Source organism: Pecten maximus, unplaced genomic scaffold (assembly GCF_902652985.1).
Source record: "Pecten maximus unplaced genomic scaffold, xPecMax1.1, whole genome shotgun sequence".
NCBI classification, from domain to species: Eukaryota; Metazoa; Mollusca; class Bivalvia; order Pectinida; family Pectinidae; genus Pecten; species Pecten maximus.
The window spans coordinates 52271-72906 of NW_022982912.1; the positions used below are offsets into that span (position 1 = coordinate 52271).

The 20636-nt window shown below is 35.4% G+C and overlaps 2 protein-coding genes across 4 annotated transcripts in view; one reads left to right on the forward strand and one right to left on the reverse strand.

Moving 5' to 3' along the window:
• The window catches only part of LOC117321134 (mucin-12-like), a 30477-nt gene extending 20136 nt beyond the window's left edge, over nt 1–10341 (reverse strand). For 2 of the 3 annotated variants that reach the window (XR_004531225.1, XM_033875600.1), the window contains exons 1-3: nt 7753–8430; nt 4951–4985; nt 3846–3982 (exon numbers count right to left, since the gene is read on the reverse strand). Coding sequence is in view for 2 of the 3 variants with exons in the window: in XM_033875600.1 (XP_033731491.1) it covers nt 3846–3855 (10 nt within the window). In the remaining variant the exon portion in view is untranslated. Of the gene's footprint in view, nt 1–3845; nt 3983–4950; nt 4986–7752; nt 8431–9997 lie in introns of those variants that run through there. The other variant, XM_033875601.1, reaches the window with a different exon arrangement.
• A 939-nt stretch (nt 10342–11280) lies between these two features.
• On the forward strand, nt 11281–16143 carry LOC117321135. The gene is made up of 3 exons (XM_033875603.1): nt 11281–11287; nt 13127–13223; nt 13652–16143. Exon 3 carries the CDS (start codon nt 13749–13751, stop codon nt 14499–14501), a length of 753 nt encoding a protein of 250 aa, XP_033731494.1. The 5' UTR covers nt 11281–11287; nt 13127–13223; nt 13652–13748; the 3' UTR covers nt 14502–16143.
• Nucleotides 16144–20636: the final 4493 nt, after the last annotated feature.

Consider the following 20636-nt stretch of genomic DNA (forward strand, 5'->3'; position numbering starts at 1 on the left):
TTCTTGTTCTAGAACTACCTTATATAATGAATTCAATTCAACCATTTCACAATACATTTACATGTTAAAATTCATGAGATCATGTGTCTAAATTCTTCACAAGTGGATCACTAAAAACGTAAAAGTCGGGTTCAGGTTGAGAATTTTTTATATAACTTCGGGGGGGAAGTTCCCATATTTATAGCTTAAGTCTGAAAATTACTCAACAGGGTAATTTTTGCAATAAAAGCCACACAAACAATGTTAAATTACATAAACCTTTGCCACATCCAAACACTGCCCCTCTAAAATTTTAGTGACACTAATATGTACACACTTGTGTTTCATGTTGTACCTAAAGATAAAAGTTATGTCTTTGATTTCAAAGTTTTTCAATGAGAAGGTCAGTAGAAGGTCAAAGTTTAGAGTCAATCGGTTTTAAATAGTAGTCTGAAGAAGCCAAAAACTTAATTTAAATGCGAGTACTAGACTAATAGTGAAAAGGGTTTTAATATTACTTAGGAAAAAATTGAGCAACTTGGGCATTGAAATTCTCATTTATTTAAATGGAATGGAAGAGTAAAATGTCACCTATCATGATCACATTATATAGTGCAGTAAATATTTGTAGGGGAGATCAGAGCATACACAGTTTACAGATTGAAATATTATTGCATATAGTGTTTTATCAGGGTTCTGCCATCGAGGCATCATGGGCTTTTGACCCATATTTTCAAAATCGTCCTGTTTATTTTGACAGGATGGGCTATTTTACTATACAAGTGGGAATAACCCTATTTAGAAAATTGCATGTATAACAGAAACATAAACATAACAAAACCCAATGCATATTTTTCATTACCGACACAGGATTTTTTCATACTATCCAGATTGCACATCGGAAGTACATGTATGTTCTTATGAGGGATCATAAATCTGAAATGCATTCATTTGAATGAATAAGAAACTGGTACACAAGAAAATTACTAGAAAGTATGAATAATCAGGATAAACATATTGTTAAAGTTTGGAAATATTCAAATAATTAAAAGCGTTATTTTATTAAATACAGTGTTACTTCCCAAAACCGACACTGCTTTGGACATGTAAATAATGTCGGTTTTCAGAGGTGTTGGTTTCTAGAAGTTAGTAAAATCCGGTCCTGTGTTGATTTTAACAGGTGTACACAAATACCTGCATGTACATGTATCCTGTGCAGGTAAGTGAGCATGATTTACGTTTCTTCTGTCTAATTTGTAGATATCAAAAGAATTGAACTTAGTGTTGTACTTTCTGTGATATATAATTACATGTACAAACAAAAACTTCCAACAGCTTCGTAGATGAAACACATTTTAGGTCCATGACTTTTGTAGATTTCAATGCAAATTATGGCTGCATTTTCTCTGTGATATAAACAAATTTTTATCATCCTAGATTCTTTTTAATAGTTTTTCCTAAGCTTGTTTATTCCTTGTTCATTTCCTTTTGCTGTCTTAATTCTAGTGGGCAAGTAGAGGTGCAACGATTCACCGCGATACGATCGAGTCGCGATATTTTCTCTCACGATTCGATTCACGATACGTTTTCCGGAATTTCGATACGTCCACGATTCGAACTTTACAATCTAATACTAACTCCGTAAGCTTGTTAAGAGTGAAAATCGATGTGTACTTCACCACAATCGCCGGCAACTTCTATCTTTAATTTCGTCTTTTTGACTATGGCAATGACATGTCCACATCAGAATTAAAATTCTCCACAACAAGTTCATTGTAATATATTTACATTTACACTGCAGCCCCACTATATAACTTTACCATGCTCACTTGGAAGTTATGAGTCCATAACTTCCAAATCTTTATTATGACGTCATTATTATAGTGACGTCATAATTGTCACGTCGGCGATAACGAAAGATGGCTGTTGAAAAGGCTGTTCCGTCTTTGACGATAATACGTTGTTCATTCATTATCAGAGTCAAATTTCTGGCTATAGTCTTTCAAATTCGTTGTCAAATGTAAATATAAGCATTGAACTGCTTTCATTTGGAAGTTATGGGCTGATGAATGCCAACTGAACAAAGGCAAATTCAACATGAAGCGCTAGCGCACTTCATTAAATTTGCCTTTGTCCAGTTGGCATTCATCAGCCCATAACTTCCAAGTGAAAGCAGTTCAATGCTTAAATATCTAGATATTCTTTAATATTTATGTAGATTGTGAGTGAAACATTTCTGCAAGCTATCGTTCGATCCTCACCGTAGACCTGAAACAGTGTTTGGCTTACTAGCGACATCTGGTGGACAAACAATGAGCCGACAACAAACGATTGTTTAACATTTCTGAAAACTTGTCAATAAGGAATAACACAATAAATAATGAAATTGACAAACATAGAACCTAACTGCTATGATTTTAAAACGTGTTGACACATCCAAAGCTTAATTTATTGGTTTCAGCTGATAAAAACGAAACCGGAAGTAGGTGCTCTCAATCTGATGTATACACAGCCTGCGGTCTTTGACAAGGTGATGACAGTGCAAAACATGATCGCTGCGACCCCATCACTGCCCATACAAATGATTTTTTTGTTTATTTATTCTGAATAGGAGACTTGAGGTAAAATCAAATACTTGAACATTTTACAATGAATTGCTAGCTAGCTAGTACAGCGATACATGTATGTTCACAACTATATCTATATGAACGTATGTATATTTAACCACCAATTAGAATCGCAGTTTGAGTCAAATAAAATGTAAACAATAAGCTCTACAGCTTTCTATATAATTTTACCAATAAATATTTTTCTCTTGTCAGGCCTAGGGAGAAAAACATTTTAACTTATTTACTTTATAACTTATCTAACCCCAAACCCCCCAAAGTGCATATTTTTTTTTACATATCATTTTTATTTTAATATGTAATCTGAAATAATGCAGCAGTTTTAATTAAAGTTAAAATTCTGATTTATAACTATAAGAAATTAAATTTGTAAATTTAAGCATTTGATTGCTGTAGCATTTAAGTAGATATCAGCAGTGAAAACACACCAGAATGCAGGAAATTAAATGTAAATGAAATTTTTTTTATCAGATACGGTACACATTATTCAATACATTTACAACAAGGCTACAGCCCTGTTGTTTCCATTAATTGGACTATTTGGTGAAATATAGCCAATCAGCTGCGAGAATACACTTGACAGTTCCAGTGTATACATGTACTCTCGGTTCATGCATGGCCAATTACAGCGAATATGTTTTACAAACAAAATCCAGTCATATGATAATGTATCGAAAATGTATCGAATCGTGGAGAGGATATCGAAAATCGAATCGAATCGTGGGTCTAGTGTATCGTTGCAGCTCTCTTCATTCAACCTAACACCACATAGGTTAAAATCTGACAAACTTGCATTTTGGTAAATTTCAGTGTCCCCTAGTGGGGTCGCTTATCAACAAGTTTATTTTTCCGTGTGCAAACTTTGTAGACTTTAGGGCAGGAAGAGCCTACATATCAAATATGAAGCAAATCTGAATGCCGGTTCATGAGAATAATTTTTTAAGATTGACCAAATTTTACCATATTTTTGCCCTTTATAGGGCCCCAAGGGGAGATAACCCTATGATTTTTGCAAACTTGAAGCAGCTTCCTATGGGGATGCTTCCTGCCAAGTTTGGTTGAAATTGGTCCTGTGGTTCTTGAGAAGAAGTCGTTTAAAGAAAAAGTTTACAGACGGACGACGGACGGACAACGGACGAAAGCGGATGCCTATAGCTCACTTGAGCTTTCAGCTCAGGTGAGCTAAAAACCATAAAAATCAAAAATGCAATATTGATATTATATATATATGCTACTCACTCTGCATCATCAGAATTTACCCATACTGTAATGTGGTTCGGGTGAATTTCTGTAACCTGGACAGGCCATAGAACTGCACATCTTGGCAATGAAGCCCACACAAAATCCATCTTTTTTAGACAAGGAGTGTGATGTTCCTGAGTAAAAACAAAAATTCATTAAAACTATCAATTATCTCTATTTACTTTGACTATACATATATGACATATAATAGCATTAAATAAATAAGGGTTGTTAAAGATAAGGATTTTCCTTATTTCTAAATCTTTTAAGGGATTGATGAATGGGACCAAGTTAACAAACAATGCTGATTTTTATAGATTATCTTTTCATTTTGTGACTTTCATCAATGTGTAACAGACATTGGGGGCCTACATATTCAATGGTGCGCTCGCGCACCATGTCGAATATGTAGGTTCCCGATGTCTGATACACATCAATGAATGTCAAAAACATAAAAAATAATCTATATATTTACATATCAACAATAGGAAAAACATCAATCATTGCTGATACGCTGTAGTGCTATGCCAATCTCTGTTGTTGGAAAATGACACGCAACGTCATAACAAAGTTTATGCAGGAAAATTGCAACGTGTAAATATTAAAACATACATTACATGCATATCTCAAAATTGCAACAACAAGCTTAAGTTTAGTAAATATTTAATTGGCACACAAACATAAGGATAGTGGTAGGTACAATGTAGGGTTAGAAGAAACACTTTTTGTGCATTTATTAACACACAATTTAAATTTATAGACAGGTATCTCTGAGGAGAATTATCCAAGATGTCTGGGCTGTTCTGTCCATAACAATGGGGTGTAACACTTAACTTCAGGATATGTAAGTTGTATTGCACAAATAACTGACGGGTGTCTCTGAGGAAACAGTTCTTAAATGTTACAAAACTTGCACTAACTTTATAAAAACAAAACGGCATATTTATATATCTCACCGTTTGACCATGAATTTTTTATGCTAAATGTTCAAGCAACCGATAAGCAAACCATGCCAAAAGCTGCATCCTTCATGTATTTAATATGAAGGAACAGAGGGCTAGCTAAACACAAAACTTACAAAACTTGTTACAGCAAGTCTTACCTGACTGTCGACTTTCATTTTCTTCAGGACTTCATCTGAAATTATAAAATGACAAAACTCTCATACATGCATATCTCAAAATTGCAACAACAAGCTTAAGTTTAGTAAATATTTAATTGGCACACAAACAAAAGGATAGTGGTAGGTACAATGTAGGGTTAGAAGAAACACTTTTTGTGCATTTATTAACACACAATTTATAGACAGGTATCTCTAGATCTGAGGAGAATTATCCAAGATGTCTGGGCTGTTCTGTCCATAACTATGGGGTGTAACACTTAACTTCAGGATATTTAAGTCATAGTGTACACATAACAGACAGGTATCTCTGAGGAGAATTATCCAAGATGTCTGGGCTGTTCTGTCCATAACAATGGGGTGTAACACTAACTTCAGGATATGTATTATTGGGGGAAACAAATGAATTGTTTTCATTTTTTCACATGATAATTGTAATGAATTAAATGTTTAACATGATTCTTTATATCTCTTTACAAGATACATGTATAGAGATACAATATATACAGTGTTTTAACAAAGGACATGTTTTCACTGTTTGAAAACTTTACCTGTAAAATTAGCTGTGAGGTGTCAGAGGGGATTAACTGTCACCAGCATCAATATTGCTGGAGGCAAAATACACAGCCCAAGCATATTGCATGTGATGGGGAATAACAGTGTAAAGTTTACAGGTGTGTCCTTTTAATTACTGTTAGATAATGCACTTTAAAGGTAATTTTGTAAATGATCTAATGAACAACACAGGTAACTTTCTGCATGCTGTATGCACTCAATCATGACACTATTTCTTGGCCTCAACTGACCAAGACCACAAACTGTTATCTTCTGTAAGGGCAAGGTAGATCCATGCTGTGCTGCACCAGGGGGTAAATCTCTTACACTATAAAAACACTGTGGCTGGTGGAAAAACAGTGTTTTTAGAGAGAAAAACTTAATAAACACTGTAAAAACACAGTGTTTCACTTAATTAACATGGCTGAGGGCTGTAGTGTACATATTAGACACATTTTTTTTCTTAAGATAAACTCTGATTTTGTGAATGAGGGTTAAACTGCATTCCTGCAATGCCGAGTGATATACGTACATGTATCCACTATACATAATTATATATATTTAAACCACATAAAATTATGTTCAATGCTACTTAAATATAGTTTCTATACCGAATATAAACTTACCACTTTCATGTACCACTATTAGTATCATAATTACTGGAAATCTGTACTCCAAGATCAATGTCTTGGCCATAACTTGAGCTTGTGCCAGTATTATTAATATTGCAGTTCCAATGATGATAGGTAAAAAATAGCAACTAAACCTTTCTTCTGTTGCTTCTCTGGCATACATCTCTTCTGATGAGATCACAAGTTCACAAGTCATAATAACATGAATGATGTGTAATATACATGACATGACATGTATGCACAACCTCACAAATACCTGGTGTAAGTAAAGCCATGAACATTGCAGAAATAAACGCAAGCACAAAACTCATTGACAGAATAAAATACCAAGGCGTTAAAACCCGAGATGAATAACTCCAGCACATCAATATTGAAGTCTGAACAAAATGAACATGCCTCTGAATATTGAAAAGGGCAATGAAAAAGTAGAAACCCATAAGGGATATCCATTGCGATATCTACATGTACCACAGAAACAAATTAATCACAGGAAAAAGGAATATTATACAAACAGCAAAATGAGGTCACTTTTTCTGCATCCAGACTGGACCCAAACTGTAGTCCAAAAACAGATATCTCATCTTTGTTCTGTGTTATTATCAAACAGTCAATAGAAGCATCAAGTACAAATGCCAATGCACACCTAAAAAGGTAGTATGATGTGAAATATAACTGAAACATTTAAAACTTTCTTTTGCTGATTAATTAGTGTTTTCTGAAGCTTTAAGTTATCCCTTAAAACACCAACCACATGGCAGTGAATGTCCTCCTTGATGTGCACATGTGCAATGACCACTTCCTGTCTTGACATATTCAATCGAAATAATGTGGACTGCAACCCACAATAAAATACATGTATACTGAATACTACAATTGTATACTACACGTGCATGGCTACATGTTAAGAGCTGCTTAAATTGTACAGGTTCACCTGCTATAGTATATAAAATGTACATGAATAAACACTTGAGTATTCAACTACATGTATATAGGATCATGACTTAATTTTTCCATGTACTTTTTAGTAGTACTTTAAAAAGCTAACCAAGTGCTTTACTACTTAGTTCTACATGTATGTGAAATTATATGATTATCCCTCATGATCAACATTGATGTTGAAAACTTTTTTCACATGTCAAGACATTTAGAAATCTTTGTAAATACATGTATGCGACCGAAGTCTTCAAAATTTTCATTTTTTTTTGTCAGTCCGAAAAGAAATTTGCATTAACATTTCCTTCGAACAACTCTGCATCAAGTAAAAACCCTGCAATCTGATTGGTCCAGAGACAGATTGAATAAATTCAGAGTATGTCAATTGACTATTTGTCATTTGAGTCTATTTCGCATTGATTTAATTGGACCCGGTTTAAATGCAAGTGTAAGTGTGACAGTTTCATGTACATGTACAATGTGATTCTTGATAATATTTGTGTGGTACTATACTGTTTATCGTGGTGATTGAGTGATGCTAGAAGATTATTTCCTGTTTATTTGCATTCAACCTCAATAGCAAACAGTAGTACTGCACAAACGGTATCGGTACGTGAATGATCTCTAAGATAAGTATGAAAACATGATTAGATATTAAACTTACCATTTAAGTGGCTCTTGTCCACGTCCACATGTCTTTTAGGGGCTTTTCGTCCCATCTTTAAAAAAAATTGCCAGATAGATAAATTAAATAGATCTATACATGTAATTATTATTCAGTTTATAACATGAATCAGCTTATTTTAATTATTTGAAAGAATTTAATTTTATTTGTATGTCACCACTAGCCTAGTAATTCATGATCAGGGCTCTGGAAAACCATGCACTTGTTTACAACACTTGTTTTACAAGTCCATGAGTAAAAATCTGATTTGGCAAGCGATTTTCAGATCAAGGAACTTTGTCTGATGGATGATGTAGCATAATTGCATTGTTATTAGAAAGTGTTTTAATTGATAGATCAATAAAACCTAATTAATGTAGCTTTAAAACTTAATTATTTTCCTTATAGGGCCTACATTGTACCACAAAGACAGCTTGATCATCTACAAGTGAAAGACGTTTTCAAAAATACAGAATTTTATCAGTTTAATACAAACTTTTTGCAAAAACTATTAAGATATTTAAAAAAATAAAATAGATATTATAGGTCGAACTGGAGCTAGATTCTTGAATTCAGAATTGATATGATTGCTTGGCGCCAATTGAATTCTTAATTCCTCGTTTAACTGAACATGTGAATATAAAATATAGATTGATCTATATAAAATGTAAAATAAAACTTATCATATCTTGGACGGTGAAGGAACAATTTATAGTTTAACTTTTCGGAGGTTCTCCTACACAGGTCAGGAGGTATTTAACTTACAAAACAAGAACTGACATCGATATCACGAATGATGGACCATCAATGCTCAAGCAAAGGGCGGAGCCCCGTTCGATTTGCACTCTTCTGATTCTAGAAGATATCTTCCGGTCACTCGATTTGAAGCTCTTCTGCTTCTGGAAGATCTTCTACTCTTCCGTCTCAAAGCTGAAAGATTTATCTTCCGAGATGGCGGCGACCATGTTTTAAGTGTGCGAGTGATGAGTTTCACTAGAGAAGGATTTATAACACATACATGCACATGTTTGTGTCATCGTGTTTGAGAAAACTTAAAAACTTGCTTATTTTTTGTTTTATTCTCCCGGTTTACTCGATTTACATATAACGGAATACGATCTTCTTAGAAGGCTTCTCTTCTTAGAAGAGTGCAAATCGAACGGGGCTCAGGTAACTCGTATCAATATCTTAGAAACGCTTTAAAACACGTACCCCAATTATAGGGTTTAGTATCCGGAGGATTTAACTGTCTTTATCATTCTGTACAAACGCATAAATTACCTAAAAATATCCATAAGGAATCCTATTGATTTAACTATGTTTCGTATGTTAAAATTGGCAAAAGGGTAAGGAATGCCGATTTTTTGAAAAACTGAATTATGAATATTACCGTGATTCCGGCCGAGTCAAACGGCGTGACCATACTTGCTGTATTACTTAGGCATTTCTGATTTTTTGGGTATATAATAATATGCATGACAATCCCGGGAAACACATGAAAATGCCATTTATTCGAGACAGGGGTCACTGAAAAACATCGTAAAATCAAAGATGGCGGTCGAAAGTAGCGCCGAGAGACCCTGATCACAGCGGTACACCATACACATTTTCTGTCTAGTTTTGTATGGAATGATCCGAATCCATTAGTTTGAATTACACAGCAAACAATCAAATCAATTTAAGCATCAATATTAAACAAATGAAACGTTTACAATAACAGATGAACACACCATTTCATTGACGAAGACTCGACGTCATATCGAAGTCAACTTGACCTAGTTTTGAAGAATGTTCTGTTTTTAGTTTGAATATTACAATTGGCCAATTCTTACACCATTTATACAAACAAAATCATATTCAACTTATCAAGATGCATGGAGTACGCGTTTTTTGTATATTTGAAAATAATGCCATTTTAGGACAGTGGATTTTCGTGTTTTAAAAATAGCATAGAAAATTTGTTTTTCAACCGATTTCCAATCTGTTTTCTGTTTTGTAATGAGAAATGAGAAAACACAGATAAACAAAATAAGATACAGTTTATATAAACACATATTAAGGAAAAAAATGGTTGAGCATTGCTGGCATCGATCTAAAAAAAATATAGTATGATCCCTGACTGATCGATCTATCTACGTTTCGTTCAAGTGTGTTAGATCTACCCCCATTTCAGAACTGTCCTGGTCTCATAATATCTTATAATATAATATACTGGTCCTCTAAACTTGTCGTAAAAGCTTCTTACCTTTCAAACTGACACGCCGTTCGCTTCCATCACTCAGTGGGCCATGGCTGATCAACTTGACATTTCCCGCCGTTTACAGTGTTCATGTTAAGGAAAGCTCCCGAGGACATCGAAAACTACAAGGCATTCCGAAAGCACGACACAGAACGTAAACAAATCAGATACGATCTACGGTCTTGTCTGAAATATCATTGGCTGTCCGGGGTCCGTTATTGTGTGGGGTGCATTTTTCAACACATTTTATTTTGCATAGATTTGATCATCCGTGACGTTTTGAGCGATTATTTTATGCGCTGCAACGCACAAGTCGAGTTTTACACACAAGTCATCAATGTACGGGTGAATCTCCTCACAAGTACCTCTGCACCCGAGCGGACGTCCTGCCGGCCGTTTTTTTGTCCACTGTCAGCTTTTTTTCTCGTAAATCTCATACATTATACAACCGGTTCATTTGATACTTGGTAGACTTTAATGATTATAAGATGTGATTCCTTCAGCAGTAATTTGTGTGTTCCGAAGATCCCATCCTATATATTTCAATCGATCTTGACAGACTTTATAATCGTAACATGTTGTGTTTCTCTGAGCGACACTTTGATTCGTCATTTTTAAGTATTCTAATCTTCTTTGTGTCGTTTGTAAGTCCTCTCCCTCAGTTTTTCAACAAATTTCTTTCGAGTTTCTTTCTGTTTACTGTGACATGAAATTGTACTTTCTCCGCCCTGTGGCCGAGTGGTTAAGGTGTCTCGACACTTTATCACTAGCCCTCAACCTCTGGGTTGCGAGTTCGAAACTTAAATGGGACAGTAACCAGGTACTGACCGTTGGCCGGTGGTTCTTATCCGGGTACTCCGGATTTCTTCCACCTACAAAACCTGACACGTCCTTAAATGACACTGGCTGTTATTAGGACTTAAAATAAAACAAACAAACAAACAGACAAATTTTCGGCAACATTTTGAATTCAATCGGACAATAAATATTTCATTTCTATTTCTGTATTCATTTATAAACAATAATCTATTATCTTTGGCATTCGATGGACGTTTATAATACCGCCATGCGGTACTCTTGTTTTATAATGAGTTAGATAAGTATAACACGGGTATACCTTTATCCCGTTATGTGGTACACTTTAACCCTGTACTAACCAACAGAACTAGCTTATTATGATCTAGTCCCATATAAGTCAAAGTTTATTCTTCTGTCACAGTGAGGACGCCGACTGTTGACCTGGGCCTGGAATTGTGACAGTGATTTCGAGCGAAAACATCCTTAGTTGACTAATCGGTGAGTACAAAATTGTGAAGGACTTAATGTCATTTGAATTCTTAATTTACTCCATTCTTCTCGTAACGAATGAGAAACAATTCGTCGTTTTAATACGAATTCCAACAGTATCCACCTCTACTGGTAAGTCGTTGAACAATTTCGTAGCTAGACTGTAACCCTTGGAATCACAGTCTATATCCCAATCAATTACTTCCCAATGTACTCCCTCTTTACCAGGTACCATCGACCCCTCCCTATCAAAGGTTAACAAATGATATCAGTCCAACATTACAATACTAATAAGGAACGCACAGGGACTTGAATATATGTGATACATTGTAAATGGACAGTGGGTTTGAAAATGCTTGCTATATCCTGTGTCAGGAAGAGATGTTTATCAACAAAATTTCGACACTCTCGCCATACTTAGGAATATTTTGCGGACCATGACTGTCTGATGAGAAGGGAAGTAACTCGTACGAAAATATTAAGTATCATAAAGTCAATCACAACATCTTTTTTTACGTAAATGTTGAATATTATAGGAAGTTAAGATATCTGTAAAAAAAAAAAAAAAAAATAAAAAATCATGATCTTACAAAGTCATCAGGTTTTACATTACACGGAGCTCTGAACTACAATCAGGTGTTAATTAGTGGCCTTGATTTATATGATCAAGTTTTTTTCAACATTTGAAAATTATTCAAATTATTCTAATTGTCATATATCTGTCGTCCGCCCGTAAACAATTCTGGTTATCGCTATTCTTGAGATGTATTGAAGGGCCAGTTCTTTTTCTAAAACAAAACATATATGTTTTTATTGGTCTTTAGTTGTGCCCAATTATATTTTTGAGTTTGATCAGGAAAACAAAATGGCCGAAATGCGGCCGTCTTTCATCTTTACCGTAGGAATTAGTTATCGCTAATTCTTAGGGATACATATTAAACTCCACATGTACATTACCCTTGATCCGTAGTCATGTACATCTAGGCTCGGGAACAAAATGGTTTACAGGTGGCCATCTTGAAATTTTGTTACGTTATTTCGTGAAAATTCCTGGAGAATATTTCCCAAATTTCATTTGTCTTTACGCTTGGTCCCTAGTTGTTACACTTGGTACCTAGTTGTTATACTTGGTCCCTAGTTGTTACACTTGGTCCCTAGATGTTACGCTTGGTCCTTACTTGTTATACTTGGTCCCTAGTTGTTATACTTGGTCCCTAGTTGTTACACTTGGTCCCTAGTTGTTAAACTTGGTCCCTAGTTGTTACGCTTGGTCCTTGTTGTTACGCTTGGTCCCTAGTTGTTACACTTGGTCCCTAGTTGTTATACTTGGTCCCTAGTTGTTACGCTTAGTTCCTTGTTGTTACGCTTGGTTCCTTGTTGTTATGCTTGGTCCCTAGTTGTTACACTTGGTCCCTAGTTGTTATACTTGGTCCCTAGTTGTTACGCTTAGTTCCTTGTTGTTACGCTTGGTTCCTTGTTGTTATGCTTGGTCCCTAGTTGTTACGCTTGGTCCCTAGTTGTGCCCACTCAAATTTAAGTCTGGCCATGGACCGACAGGTACCCATCTTGGATTTTTTGTCAGCTGAAGTTCAATCGCTATTTCTCAGAATTTGTTTCTTTTATCTTTCATACATTTCATACTGCCAAATGATAAAACGGACTTAAAATCTACATTCAGAACACATAAAGATAATTCGATGGTAGAAGGAAAGATCCGTCTGGGAACTCATGTTTTAATACTTCATAAAAAATTGATACATTTTCGAGCATCTACATCAATGTTTCCCATTTGTATTGTTGCCTTTTAGACGAAAAATATGTTTATTGTTCTACTTTTATCTCAACCAGGCAGTAGTACCCCCAAAGTCTCTCGGAGGACATCATTCTTCAAACCAGGGAACGTAGCACATCAAATTGCTGTCAAAAACTGGAATTTTACTACTTCGTGAGTATAGTGTCATACTTTAAAAATTGTAGTAGCTGGTGGCTAGCTCACTGTCATATTCAAACCACTTACGTTATTTAAGATCCTCACCAAAGACACAACCATAGCTAAACTTGAGGGTCAGTGATCTCGACTGGTATGTTATTAATTTGACTTATCTTATACATACACCAGAATTATGTTGTACGTACAACTCATAACGTTGTATATATATATGTTCTGACCGTCCTCTCTTTACCTCTAATTAGACGGTAACTTCTATTCGTATGTATATACAATTGGAGAAAGTTAACTTTGGTCAATCTTGTATGTGAGAAGAATTTTATTATCATACGGATAACGATTCGGGATTTTTTATATGTATAAAATCTATCTATAACAATAAAGCTGCTTGTTATTAATTCTGTCATTTCTTTGTTATACAGAAGAAAAAAACAAGAGATCTACCAGAGCCCCGCATTCCATCTTGTCACATCAAATCACCATTCTAATATACACACCTATATATATATATATATATTTATCATGGCTTCTGGAAACGCCGTCCCCCGGGCACAGCTTCATATTAGGGCTAAGGGAAATACTAAGTGTAAAGATCACAAAGACAATGACGTGATTTTTTTGTGCCAAAATTGTAAAACGCTAATTTGCCCGACTTGCTCAATTTCCACACATATATCACATATCAAAAGTTTTGTTGAAATTTCAAAAATCAATAAAGAAAACCAAAGTGTTATTCAAAATTTTTTAAATGAAACCGACAACGTTAATATTCCGAAATTGAAGCAGGAAATAATTTCATCGCGAACAAAAATGACTTCATGTAAACCTAATTACGAAAATCTTCGCAAAAAAATTATTGACAATAATAACCAGTGTAAATTAGAACTGGACAAGATCACCGACGATTACATAAAATTTTGTGACAAGATGGAGGTGGCGGCCATGGACCTAATTCAGACCCACATCACAAACCTGGAGGAGAGGTTGGATACTCTGAAGCAACTCTCATCTGAGTATAACCAGACTCTCCAGACAGGAACCGCTGTACTCGTGTACGACTCGGTATCAGAAATCCGGGAACTGGATCCAGACATCCCACCGACACCTAACATAGACATGGCCGAGTTTACTCCGGGAATGGACAGACTAAGTCACCTGAAACAGGCCCTCGGGAACCTCAAACTTCCTACTGACCATCTCCAGGCAGGATTAGCAACTGGTGGTCATTCCGACCAATGTCCAGTAGTCCGACCAAAACAGTCTAAAGAGGCTTGATCAAGCGTCCACTGGAGAAGTCCGGTACAAACTTCGTGACCGTCCAACCGTCATGTCCCAGTTCCCATACCCGGGTAACATCTGGTCGATCTGCCCTACATCTGATGGACGTGCGTGGCTGTGTAAGCGGGACACCAACACAGTAAATCTCATCGACAACCAAGGTCAGGTCATACAGACGATACGACACAGCAGTAAGATCGAGGACATCAGTCTGGACCCCACCACAGGTCGTCTGTGGTTCTGTTGTTATGATGATAAGACTATCTGTGAAGTATCTACATCATATACACCAGTCACAAGATTCACTACAGAGGATAGCCCAGTCAGACTGTGTGTGACCAGGGAGGGTCGGGTAGTGGTGGGTACAGACTGTTATAGACAGGGGTACAAGGTGGGGGTGTATACAGTGGACGGTCAGGTGTTACATACAGCCATTGTGGAGGGGGAAGTATGGTCAATATCACAATGTGGTGTTACAGGTAATATAGCTGTAGTAGTGGGTTATAAACATATCATTGTGTACAACTCAACACTCCAGCCCCTGGTCAACTACAAGGGGGAGGGGATACAGGCCCGGGGGGAGGGGATGCAGGTGCGGGGGTCGATCACACCAGACAGGTTTGGTCCTCTTACAGTTGTATATGACAGTAAGGGTAATATTGTTATTGCTGACATGACAAGGAAAACAATAGAACTGATAAGTGGAGCAGGGAAGTACATAAAAACACTTCACACAAACAAAGGAGACCAGTGGGTAGTAGGTATACAGAAGGGTGATGTGTTGTGGTCACACTTAGGGTTAGATAGAGGACTCATACTCCTCAAGTATTATAGTGACTGAGTGACTCAACCTTGAGTGAGGGTACAGACAGTTTATATCAGTGGACTTAAACAACATTAACTTTTTAGTTCGATATCATATCTTACTTTTATCAATGTTTGTCTACACATTACATAAGAAATGTAATTAATGTTGAAATATTTTGTCGTTGTTTTTTCGCGTTGTTTTAAACAACACAATTATATAAAGGATGTTAACCACCCAACTGATTTGAAGAGGCCGTTTGTTTTGCGTGTAATCTTAGTTGACTTAGTACATGTGTATTGGGTTTGGAACTTGTAATCACGTCACTGTGATACATTTCAACTACTGTAATGAAATCTGAAATCAACACTCCTGTATCTGTTTAAGGTGTATAACCACTGACACTCGCCTCGTCTGTCAATACGACTAATATCTGTGGATCTTACCAAAACTATTTTACCCACAAATACTTGGTATGACCCCGAAATATATTATTTTCAATCCGATACATGTACAACATGTACTGTAGTACAGCCATTGTCACTGTTTATAATATGTATCCAGTTTAGTTTGAGGAGGTCATGACCCTGTCTAGACCTGTTGTGTACCAATCATTTGTAAATATTTATGTTTTATGTCATTAAAATTACCGCATTGATACTTATTAAGTGATGTATAATATGGATGTTCATTTTACGTGACGTCACGAATTGTACCACCATTGTTACAGTTTAATATGTAGTGTCAACAGGTCATGACCCTGTCTGGTCCTGGTGTGTACCAATCATTTGTAAATGTCATCGTTTACATGTAATAAAAGTTACTGTTACGTTACTGAATTGTTGTTTTATATCATTTCAATTAATTCACAGAAAATCCAAGGTTGGAAGAGTGCGGAAATTTGAGTTGACGGACAAACAGACAGACGGGGAGGAAATCTATATCTAAATAGTAACAGTGGCCTTTACCTTGACCTTGATCCCTAAACACTGAAACTCGAACTCGACCAGTAGGTATTCATATTTTAATAACATACCTTGAAGCATGACTGAGAAAAGTGCAGAAAATTGAGTTGACGGACTATAGCCCCCACTCCGATTGAGAAGTGAAGTAGGATTTCCCACTACCTATATCTACGTTCATTTGGTATTTCTACTATGGAAGTGGCAGTTTGCAGAGAAAATCGTTCATTGTACTTATTATCTTATTCAAATACATTTTTCCTCCTATCTGAACGTGTTTATCTTTATACTGAATATATTTTATAAACTTTTGAAAAATATCTTTCAAATATGATCAAGAATAATCACATAGTAGTAAAACACATTAAAAATAAAACGTGACCTTTTGGTGATTCGAACTCCGAACTCCAGTCTAGTTAGTGTTAACATTTGTGGTATCAAAGAGAGTACTTTGATGTTAAAAACTGAAAGAATAAAACATTCCTTTAGTTCAATACATATCATTTTATATTTGTGGAATTTTCTAGCCTCATTATGCAGGACTTGTTTTATTTGGATTTTTAACTAAAAAAACAAACAAAAGTCTTGGTAACTGGAACAAACGATAATTGTGGTATTTTACAGGAAAAATATTTAATTGTTGATAGCATTGTTGATATTTCCCTTCGGTTTACAGTTATAGTCACTTTGACGTATCACATAAAACAAATGAGCCACAGCGGAACCTGGTTCATCCGGATGCAAGTTTCCGTACTAACAAGGTTCCGCTGTAAATATACATTACTGTTAGACACGTCTGATCCTACGGAAGGGGTCATGGGGTCATTTCTAGTGGCCGGGGAGGATAGATATTGACACTTCGGAATAAAATTTATTAAAACTTAAATACAACACCGTATACAGTATATATATACAATTATGTATACAGTATATATACAATAATGTATACAGTATCAGTACAACAATGTATACAGTATATATTCAATCATGTATACAGTATATATACAACAATGAATACAGTACCAATACAATAATATATACAGTATAAATACAATTATGTATACAGTATAAATACATCAATGTATACAATATCAATACAATAATGTATACAGTATCAATACAATAATATATACAGTATCAATACAATAATGCATACAATATATATACAATAATGTATACAGTATCAATACAATAATGTATACAATATAAAGACAATAATGTATACAGTATATATACAATAATGTGCACAGTATAAATACAATAATGTATACAGTATATATACAATAATATATACAGTATCAATACAATAATGTATACAGTATCAATACAATAATTTATACAGTATCAATACAATAATATATACAGTATCAATACAATAATGTATACGATATGAATACAATAATATATACAGTATATATGCAATAATGTATACAGTATCAATACAATAATATATACAGTATCAATACAATAATATATACAGTATCAATACAATATTTATACAGTATCAATACAATAATATATACAGTATCAATACAATAATATATACAGTATAAATACAATAATGTATACAATGTAAATACAATAATATATACAGTATCAATACAATATTGTATACAGTATAAATACAATAATGTATACAGTAGACATACAACAATGTACACAATATAAATACAATACTGTATACAGTAGGGCTAGTCGGCAAATGGTATTTGCGTGTTTGTTGTGAGAGGAGACTATTTTCGGACACTTAGTAGATATCCTTTCCTCAAAGAGTGTAAGGTCGTACGAGTTATCTCCCTTCCTGCGACTTTACGCGGCATTACGTATACACTACACGTGGGGTGTGTAGAGTTAGGGCATTGCGTTGGTCGGTGTCGAACAGTGAGGATGTTGTCAATTTGTTGGTTCTTATGTGGATTACCCCAACCTCCCGGCCCTTTGACTTTATTTTTTTATAATCATGTACATTGGGTTTAATTGGTTATTGACGAGTTTCGATCAGGTTTGATATACTTCAGATATATTTCTCTTGTTGAGGTATCGCATGCTATCTAACACAGGTTTCCATTCTACACAGTAAATCGTGGTTTTACCTGGTCGGCGACATTACCTGTGATATAGGGTACCTATCTAGTATTTACGGAAAGAAAAAAGTACAAAGTTTACTTTGTTGTACATCAACAGTTTCAATCAGTAAGATGGTTTTATTTATTGAATCATCAACAATTGTTTGTTAAATGATGTTGTTGTTATGCTGGAAACGAAATACATATCCGCACATCCTGTATTCGTTGTTTTCTTGTCTTTGATATATAACTACGTAAGACAATATTATTTTTGGACGCACAATAGATATATGTGGAGGGAGAAAATGAATGGAAACTATTTCCATCCTCAAATATCTCCTTTGTTTAAGTGCTGTTTTCTTCAAAGCAATGCTCCATGTATGATAACTCGAAGGTTTCTGGTGTTCTATCGTCCCTTTAAAGTGTTATATTTTTCAAAAGCCGGTAAAAAGCACAAACATAAATGTAAACCTTTCAGTTACATATAGGGTAGTGTCATACACAGGGACTCGTTTTCGAGATTCTGAGTAACATATATATGACATCAGTAAACAGCCACAACACTATAAATTAAGTATTCATATACAATTGAGTGTAGACTAAAGGTTACAACCAAGTGCACTCCATTTGGACTCCAGATAAACCTTATAAAAATCCGACTTATTCATCGATAACCCCGATTGGCGATAGCCCCTGTGATCACTACATTCCTTTAAACATTTTTATGTTTCAGACCCGTGTACGTTCGCTGTTCCGTCTTCAACGCAAACGCTACGTACGGTAATGCTACGGGAGTGCTACGGTAATGCTACGATAATGCTACGGAAGTGCTACGGTAATGCTACGGTAATGCTACGGAAATGCTACGGAAGTGCTACGGAAATGCTACGGTTGACGCTCACAAATAATCGGCCGTTTCTGAATAAATTGTCTGGTTCTTATAAAAAGCGGATCCTAGACGAAGCGAACACATAGAAACGACAGTGAAATGGCGTCTGATGGAATGAATGCTGTATCGGGAAGCGGAAGAACGTTTTATCAAACTGTACTACTATAGAACAGTATGCGAAAATTTGTACAACTTTTAGAAACCGGAAATATTAAGGTCATATAAGGATCTTTCAAATTTAGGAAAATTTATTATTCTCGGCAACAAAAGACGATAGCATTTAATTTTAAAATAAAATCATTCTCTGCACTAGCGCTGCGATCGCGTATGTGTTGTCTCTGTGTGCCCGAACTTTATTGTTTTGTTTTTATGTATTTATCTATATTTTCACTGCATTTATTCACTGCATTTGTACTGATAAACCGTAAGGTTTAAGTAATACACTAAATGAATTGAAAAAAACTTGTATCAAAGTGTTAATTTAGGTAAAGGTAAACAGATCAAGAATTCTGAACAAAGATTGACCAAGCTATGAATAGACCCCCTATAGGGCTAATTGTAAAAAGGAGAAACTGACCAGGTGTGGTTATGACTTACACACCTGAGCCCGATGACACATAATCAAGTATGTACCCATGGCCATCAGGTGAAGTTGATGGTGGTGGGGAGGGGGATTAGTACCCATGGCAACAAGTTAGGGGGACAATTAAGTCAAGTACATGTTCATGTCTGGCAAGCCTTTATATAACAATCACTGGTACATATTACTGGTATGTAAGCATTGGCGATTTGTTTAAAAGTCTGATGTCGGATCAGAGGAACCTCTTGTGTAACATCAACTTCAATATGTACCGAGTCATTAAGTTTCATTATATTTGATTCTAGTTTTTCCAGAAATTGTTCTTTCAAACTATCGTTCCATCGATACACGGTTCGTGTGTTGTATGCACTCATGTCTACGCGTGTGTCACTGTTCTCGACCAATGGGAAACCTGTATTCATTTCCACGTGTAGTGGGGCGTGGTCAGACGACATATTAAAATTTCCAACAAAAAACATATGAACAGATGTAAATAAAGATGGGGTTATCAAAAGATAATCAATTACACTTGAACCATTATGTCCACAATATGTATAACTATTTGTAGAGCATAGAGCATCCCTTCCATTACAAATACGTATACCACAGGTTTTACATAATTCAATTAAACGGTAACCAAACTGGTTTACTACACTATCAGTGTTGATCCGCTTCTGTATATCCACATCTGGTATATACGTGATTAAATTTGAAAGTTGTCTTGAAACACTTATGTGTATATTATCATTTTGAATATAATCCTTCAAGCTACCAGTGCGGCTATTAAATCACCTAACAACGTTGTATCACCCTCTCGGGTATATTTACAT